The sequence below is a fragment of the Branchiostoma floridae genome, chromosome 3, assembly GCF_000003815.2.
Source record: "Branchiostoma floridae strain S238N-H82 chromosome 3, Bfl_VNyyK, whole genome shotgun sequence".
Lineage (NCBI taxonomy): Eukaryota > Metazoa > Chordata > Leptocardii > Amphioxiformes > Branchiostomatidae > Branchiostoma > Branchiostoma floridae.
Window position 1 is genome coordinate 25,112,976 of NC_049981.1, and position 9,285 is coordinate 25,122,260.

General features: G+C 40.4%; 1 protein-coding gene across 1 annotated transcript in view; it reads left to right on the forward strand.

Annotated features, from left to right (window-relative positions):
• Positions 1–8,462: 8,462 nt before the first annotated feature.
• The window catches only part of LOC118411644 (superoxide dismutase [Mn]-like), a 10,543-nt gene continuing 9,720 nt past the window's right edge, over positions 8,463–9,285 (forward strand). Inside the window, exon 1 of the mRNA XM_035814121.1 lies at positions 8,463–8,747. Coding sequence (XP_035670014.1) covers positions 8,659–8,747 — 89 coding nt within the window. The 5' untranslated portion in view covers positions 8,463–8,658. The remainder of the gene's footprint in view (positions 8,748–9,285) is intronic.

Sequence of the window (9,285 nt, forward strand, 5' to 3'; positions counted from 1 at the left end):
CTTTTGATCAGCCCAGGGACTTTTGTAGAATGCGTTTGTTCTGTTAACGTTTACCTGTCTATTCGCTGTGAATCGTATGTTACGTTTTCTCATGTTTATCATGTGAATGAAAATGTAACTGTTGAAAATGTTTCACAGATCCAACCGACTTCACTGGCAGAAATGAAGACATAACGTTACAAGCAACGTCCTTGATACAACTACTGTGAGTTGAAAGTTGATGGAAAACCACATAGATTGTGAGGCCATGTCGTCATTTTACGCAATGGGTTTCGTTTTCCATCTTCATTTCTAAACCTGCACAACGTTCTAGATAGAACTTTGTCTCCAGTGTTTCCTCAACGAACATTGTCATTTGGCATTTGTGTGACGTTCATTCGTTTTCAATTTGAGTCAGTTTAATACTTACATCATCTCTTTGAAGATATAAGTTGCCACTGCCACAGCCATTTCCTCGGACTGGTTTAGTCTCGTCGGCAGGAAGTTTATGACGCCATCAAGTACAACATGATAAATCATACATGACACTATTGAATTGATAGTTAGGAGTATGACGTGGGGTGTTGTTTTTTTTTTAAGTATGACGTGGGGTGTTCACTCTTGCTGAGCACAGCCTAGTACAGAGATTCTCAAGGCGTCGTGCATAATTTAACTGCCTAACAAGAGACTGTAATTGATGCTATATAATTCGACAGGAGATAGCTGATATTTCCTCAATGTATATACAACTCAAGGTTCTGACAGCCTTATGTATTATTGTTATCATGTGCAGTAAAAGATGAAAACGAAGTGGACTCGATCCACCTGCCCTGTCCTGTGTGAAGTTCACCCGAACAGGCTGAGAGCAAAACATATTTTGTACCGTCATGCAACGTTAACTTGCAGCAAGTATGCCAAACTTTGGGTAAGATGGTAGATGAGATACTAGTAGGTAGACAAGAAAGCGTGGATTCAACGCAGCATTTGCCGCAACGCCGGTAACGTTTAGTACAGAGAACTGTGGTGGGGTACGTCGGAAATCAATACATTGTATTTAAGTTTAACCATACTCTTAGTCTTTAACTTTATAACGTTATATGATGAATTTTCTAAACAGTTAGATCAAAACCAGGACCATGTACACGCTGCAGTGTTGAATACAAGGAGATTATACAATAGTCTATATATTCTTAGTTCGGATGTATATATTTGGACGATACGATTGTGTTTTCATAATCAGCCGGTTGGTCAGGCCAGGAGACATAACGATCCTGACTGTCATATTGGCCTTATCACTTGTCCGTCCATTTCTAGATGTTCGTCGTTCGTCTCGTTCAGTCATCCATCAGGTGACACTATAAAGTTCCGTCCAGACGACTCTGTCGCTCATGACAGACAGGACGGTTGTTCAGCTCAAGAATAAAAAGCTGTGAGAGGATATAGCGATGTTGTTTTTGTTTTTGTTTTGGTCAGCAATATGCAACACAAACCCACAGTTCCATCTACACACAATAAGGCTTTTGAAATCTTGCAGTGATTCTGGTGCCCCAAACAACCTGTAATTCTATAACTGCCCTACAATGTTCCGGTCGTGCAGTGTAATCCTGTTTTCAGGGCGTGGCTCGTCCACACAATTTTTCATATCGTCAAAGATGTTTCCAGTTGAAGTGAATCATTTCAAGGCATACACAAGGCACAAGGCTATCTGATTATGACAATATATACGCACATTTAGTCACTCCGCATTCTACATGAAGTCGAGCATCTGGGACTCTCATCAGTTCTGAATCCCAATTTGGCATCAAAAATGTTTATTTTCCAAGCAATCATTTTCAGTGTCACTCTGTAGTGTCACTCTTCGGTCCTTTGGACGGCAAAATTGTTGACAAGTCAAGAGTGTTTTAGAGATGGTGACGTAAAACCATACGTGGGCTTTTCCCTGACATTCGGCGGGTAATATCGATGCGCATGCTCTGTAAACGTCCTTCTCACACGCAAAACTGACAGACGACTATTTCTGGCGAAGCCACGACAGCCTCTGCCACAAGGCTTATTTCTGCTTCTTCGATAATATGCTATTTTATGATACATGTATAACGTTACTGCAGTTACATTAGACCATCAAAACCAGCTCTACATTCAGAAACATGAATGAACATATAATAAGAAAATAGCCTTATGTTTCTACTGGATATGATTATCTCATGCATATTGTACGGGATGGTTCCCATACTTTTGTTTTGTTGAATAAAATGGAAATAAAGAGAAAATAACCCCACGGCAAGGCTATCCTGGCGGCTAAATTCTCAGAGCTAGAGCAGAGCAATTTTCAGAGGTAAAACACGGACAGAGCTAGTTGTCTGACTGACGTCACTTATGATGAATCATAGGAAGACATGTGCGTGTCTTGCATTTAATGTATTGTTATTTTTATAAAAGGGTCCTTGCATCTAATGCACACATGCGTTCAGTCCTTTGTTCAGTGGCTAATCGAAAAACAGTTAACTATAATATGGTGTTTACGTTGGACATGCTTCCGATAGCTGAACAGGCTCTAAACTGTGTGTTTACGTTGGACATGCTTCCGATAGCTGAACAGGCTCTAAACTGTTGTACGTAGCCGTATTGACTTCTTACGGTAGATCTCAAAGAAAACGGTATAGTAAAGCCGCGATGCGTTATATCAGCCTAAAAAATGGTTCCCCGTTCTTGGAAGGGGTTGATAAATCACGAGGAACTACTTTTGAAAGCTAGACCGCAGTTAGAAGTCATGTAATTACGCCTGAAAGTTGACCAATTTTCAGGGTTTCAGTGGTGCGTTTCGCTATTGTTTTCGGGACGAGTTACGCACTGCATGGGGTTTTCCGATATACCGGGTTATAGGACAAGGATCAACTGCTTCCGGGTCAACCATACTAATAGTGTATTGTTGTTGCACATATGATCACCTAAGTCGGTGATATGGCAGTAAATTTAACACATTTAATGGATTACTGTACTCTTGAGGTTGTTTTTACATACCAGACTACAATGTAGAGGCTTTTCGTTACGAGGGAGGTTTATACGGAATACGGATAGACCTGAGTGCCAATTACTGCAGGTGTCGGTAAAAAAAAGTGACAGCCTGTGCCAATGTCGAAGCTTTCCCGGCTATCAAGGCAAGTTTATACGGATGGAACAGAGACTTTCTACAATAAAGATTAGTACAGTTCTTGTCCTGTCGAGATTTTACGTTACTAAGGGAGGTGTATTCAGATACAAATGTGCCATACTACCGTGAGTTGTGTCCAAAAAAATTGACACAGTTGTGCCAATGCCGACGATTTCCAATCTTAAGAGAGCTTTGTACGGATGAAACAGAGACTTTCTACATGTGTATCTTACAGAATGACACTGTCCTTGTCCTATTAAGATTTTACGTTATAAAGAGAGTTTTCTTTCGGATGAACAGTGCCATACTCAAGTGTGTCAAAACAAATTGACACAGTTGCGCCAATGCCGACGATTTCCAATCTTAAGAGAGGTTTGTACGGATGAAACAGAGACTTTCTACATGTGTATCATATAGAATGACACTGTTCTTGTAATGTTGAGGTTTTACGTTATTACAGAAATTTTATTTGGATAGAACAGTGCCATACTACAGGTGTGTCAAAACAATTTGACACAGTTGCGCCAATGCCGAAGATTTCCGCTCTTAAGACAGGTTTGTACGGATAAAACAGAGACCTTCTACATGTTTATTAAATAGAATGACACTGTTCTTGTCCTGTTGAGATTTTACGTTATTAATGGAGGTTTATGCGGATAGCACAGTGCCAAACTACAGGTGTGTCGAAAAAATTGACACAGTTGCGCCAATGCTGAAGATTTGCGTTCTTAGAGGAGGTTGTTACGGATGAAACAGAGACCTTCTACATGTGTAACATATAGAATGAAACTGTTCTTGTCCTGTCGGGATTTTACGTTTTTGAGGGAGGTTTATTCAAATAGAACAGTGCCATATATAGGTGTATCAAATAATTGACACAGTTGTGCGAATGCAAAACATTTGCGTTCTGAAAGGAGGTTTATACGGATGAAACTTTCTACATGTGTATCATAAAGAATGACACTGTTCTTGCCCTATTAAGATTTTACGTTATAAAGGGAGTTTTATTCGGACAGAACAGTGTCATACTCAAGTGTGTCAAATCAAATTGACACAGTTGCGCCAATGCCGACGATTTGCAATCTAAAGAGAGCATTGTACGGATGAAACAGAGAATTTCTACATGTGTATCATATAGAATGACACTGTTCTTGTCCTGTTGAGATTTTACGTTATTACGGGAGTTTTATTTGGATAGAACAGTGCCATACTACAGGTGTGTCAAAGCAATTTGACACAGTTGCGCCAATGCCGAAGATTTCCGCTCTTAAGACAGGTTTGTACGGATGAAACAGAGACCTTCTACATGTGTATCATATAGAATGACACTGTTCTTGTCCTGTTGAGATTTTACGTTATTACAGGAGTTTTATTCGGATAGAACGGTGCCATACTACAGGTGTGTCAAAACAAATTGACACAGTTGCGCCAATGCCGACGATTTCCTAACTTAAGAGAGCTTTGTACGGATGAAACAGAGAACTTCTACATGTGTATCTTACAGAATGACACTTCTTGTTCTATTAGGATTTTACCGTTATAAAGGGAGGTTTATTCGGATAGAACAGTGCCATACTACAGGTGTGTCAAAGCAAATTGACACAGTTGCGCCAATGCCGACGATTTCCAATCTTAAGACAGCTTTGTAGGGATGAAACAGAGACCTTCTACATGTGTATCATATAGAATGACACTGTTCTTGTCCTGTTGAGGTTTTACGTTATTACGGGAGTTTTATTTGGATAGAACAGTGCCATACAACAGGTGTGTCAAAAAAATTGACACAGTTGCGCCAATGCCGTAGATTTCCGTTCTTAAGAGAGCTTTGTACTGATTAAACAGAGACTTTCTACATGTGTATCATATAGAATGACACTGTTTTTGTCCTGTTGATATTTTACGTTATTGAGGGAGGTTTATTCGGATATAAATGCCATACTACAGGTGTGTCAAAAAAATTGACACAGTTGCGCCATTGCTGAAGATTTGCGTTATTAAAGGAGGTTGTTACGGCTGAAACAGACACTTTCTACATGTGTACAGTGTAGAATGACACTGTTGTTGTCCTGTTGAGATTTCACGTTATTAAGGGAGGTTTATGCGGATAAAACAATGCCAAACTACATATGTGTCAAAAAAATTGACACAGTTGTGCCAATGCCAGAGATTTCCGTTCTTGTGGGAGGTTTATACGGATGGAACAGAGACTTTCTACATGTTGTATCATATAGAATGAAAATGTTCTTGTCCTGTTGAGATTTTACGTGATTAAGGGAGGTTTATGCGGATAGAATAGTGCCATACTACATGTGTGTCAAAAAATTGACACAGTTGCGCCAATGCCGAAGATGTCCGTTCTTAAGACAGGTTTGTACGGATGAAGCCGAGACTACTCACATGTGTATCATATAGTATTACACTGTTTTTTTCCTGTCGAGATTTTACGTTATTGAGGGAGGTTTATGCGGATAGAACAGTGCCATACTACAGGTGTGTCAAAACAAATTGACACAGTTGCGAGGTTGATACGGATTAAAAAGAGACTTTTTACATCCGAATAAAACACCCTTAATAACGTAAAATTTCAACAGGACAAGAACAGTGTAATTCTATATGATACACATGTAGAAAGTCTCTGTTTCATCCGTAACAACCTTCCCTAAGAACGGAAATCTCTGGCATTGGCACAACTGTGTCAATTTTTGACACACAACTGTGGTATGGCACTGTTCTATCCGCATAAATCTCCCCCCGTAACGTAAAATCCCGACAGGACAAGAACAGTGTCTTTCCTTATGATACACATGTAGAAAGTCTCTGTTCTATCCGTTAAACATTCCCTAATAGCGATTGATACACCTGTAGTATGACACTGTTCTTTCCGAATGAACCTCCGTAACAAAATAAAATCTCAAAAGGACAAGAACAGTGTCATTCTACATGATACACATGAAGGAAGTTTCTGTTTCATCCGTATAAACCTCCAATAAAAACGGAATACTCTGGCATTGGCACAACTGTGTCAATTTTTTGACGCACCTGTAGTTTGGCACCGTTCTATCCGCATAAACCTCCCTTGATAACGTAAAATCTCAATAGGACAAGAACAGTGTCATTCCATATCATACACATGAAGAAAGTTTCTGTTTCATCCGTAACAACCTCCTTTAAGAACGCAAATCTTCAGCATTGGCGCAACTGTGTCAATTTGTTTTGACACACCTGTAGTATGGCATTATATCCGAATAAAGCGCCCTCAATAACGTAAAATCCCGACAGGACAAGAACAGTGTCATTCCATACGATACACATGTAGAAAATTTCTGTTCCATGGGAATAAACCTCACATAACAACGGAAATCTCTGACAATGGCACAACTGTGTCAATTTTTTGACACACCTGTAGTATGGCACCGTTCTATCCGAATAAAAGCTCCCTTTATAACTTAAAATCTTAACAGGACAAGAACAGTGTCATTCTATATGATAGACATGTAGAAAGTTTCTGTTTCATCCATATCAACCTCCCATAAAAACGGAAATCTCTGGCATTTGCACAACTGTGTCAATTTTTTTGACACACCTGTAGTTTGGCACCGTTCTATCCACATTAACCTCCCTTAATAACGTAAAATCTCAACAGGACAAGAACAGTGTAAGTCTATATGATACACATGTAGAAAGTGTCTGTTTCATCCGTAACAACCTTCTCTAAGAACGGAAATCTTTGGCATTGGCACAACTGTGTCAATTTTTTGACACACCTCTAGTATGGCACTGTTCTATCCGCATAAACCTCCCTTAATAACGTAAAATCTCAACAGGACAAGAACAGTGTCATTCTATATGATACACATGAAGAAAATTTCTGTTTGATCCGTAACAACCTTCCGGAGTTGCGCCAATGCTGAAGATTTGCGTTCTTAAAGTTTAAGAACGCAAATGTTCAGCATTGGTGCAACTGTGTCAATTTATTTTGACACACCTGTAGTATGGCATTTATATCCGCGTAAACCTCCCTCAATAACGTAAAATCTCGACAGGACAAGAACTGTGCTAATCTTTATTGTAGAAAGTCTCTGTTCCATCCGTATAAACTTGCCTTGATAGCCGGGAAAGCTTCGACATTGGCACAGGCTGTCACTTTTTTTACAAACCTGTAGTATGGCACCGGTCTATCCGTATTCCGTATAAACCTCCCCCATAACGAAAAGCCTCTACATTGTAGTATGGTATGTAAAAACAACCTCAAGAGTACAGTAATCCATTAAATGTGTTAAAGTTACTGCCAGGTGATAGTGCAACAACACTACACTATAAGTATTGTTGACCCGGAAGCAGTTGATCCTTATCCTATAACCCGGTATATCGGAAAACCCCATGCAGTGCGTAACTCGTCCCGAAAACAATAGCGAAACGCACCACTGAAACCCTGAAAATTGGTCAACTTTCAGGCGTAATTACATGACTTCTAACTGTGGTCTAGCTTTCAAAAATAGTTTCTCGTGACTTATCAACCCCTTCCAAGAACGGGGAACCATTTTTAGGCTGATATAACGCATCGCGGCTTTACTATACCGTTTTCTTTGAGATCTACCGTAAGAAGTCAATACGGCTACGTACATGGTACCAGTAACATGAGCGACACCTAGCGGTTCTAACAAGAAGTGGAGAAGGGCAAGTACATGTACTAGTATTAGTCATATCTACAAGTACTTTGTACTGGGAGTGCTTCTAGACTGGAGTAAAAACTGGAAACCGCTCTATCTGGGAAGAAGGTTCGCTATTTCTGTCTGTTTGTGTGATCGCACCTATCCTCAACATTCTTTTGAAAGAAAATGTTTGGATTTTGGCATGTTGGTAATTATATGTTACTTGACTTTACTTTACTTCATTCAGGTTGTGACAAGTACAATACAGTGGCATCCAAAGAGCTATCTTTGCCACTAAATAATCACGACCATTGCATGTCGAGAAGAACCAGAGATATCAAAACTTGTGTTTAGGAAGGTCCGCTGCAGTACTGTGGAAAGTCATTAGGGTTTCCATTGTCGAGCTTGGCTTCGTTTTCGCCACCCCGGCCCTACCCACCTGCCAAACGTCATCTCGAATTATGATAGCAACACACAGGCAGACAAGCAACACTGAAAATATTGACGGAGGTGAAAATCAGGATTCAAAATCATACGACACTGTTGCACTAACACTAGTAACAGTGAGCCAGATGGCGTGTCTCGTGTCACTTGTCACAGTTCTATCAGCTCTGCAAAACTTCAACAACACCGACGACATGGGTGATGTCGGATTTATGGTTCCAGGGTCAGACCAACGCACCCCTCCGGGATTGTACGGACTAGATGGAATGCGAAAAACAGGTTACGTAAGCAAAAAATAAGGGTTATACAAGCAGAATTTGGCCGACTCAGCAATTCTACTTTTTAAAAGTTCTTCCAGACTGTTCTGAGGGACTCAGAAACTCCGGACGTCCAGGATTCTAGTCTACCGTAAGGATCGAGACTCGGCAAGCCATGGCGGTTCAGCAAGTGTTCTGCACCATTATTTTTGTGGTGACGATCCTGAGTAATGCGTCTGCTCAAGACTCAACGCCTTCTCCAAGGTAAAGATGTCTAGTTATTTGTCTATTTCCCTACAAGCTCAAGGGAGAATGGACAAACATGACGAAATGGATCTATTTGGGCCCAAGTAATGAATTGTTGCCTTTATCTGTCTCGACATACCCAATGATTGCAAAACAAACGCGCAGGGCCAAGAAATTGCCTTTATCTGTCTCGACATACCCAATGATTGCAAAACAAACGCGCAGGGCCAAGAAATTGCCTTTATCCGTCTCGACATACCCAATGATTGCAAAACAAACGCGCAGGGCCAAGAAATTTATCTACGGATATGACGACTACTGACTGGGTGACATCTAACGGTATAGCTATTGTCGAGGCCTACTATGACACTGCATATCTTCACGTTTCTATCGATAAACTCATGCTAACTTCCTTACCATTGCCTCTCCGTCAAGAAGATGGTAGGCAAAGGCTTTGGATTGAACAAGAGATCATGAAGTTGTAGTTATCGGAACAGAGCACGTTCGATTAGAAGCGAACTTTGACAGTGACAGTAAACATCATCATCATCATCTG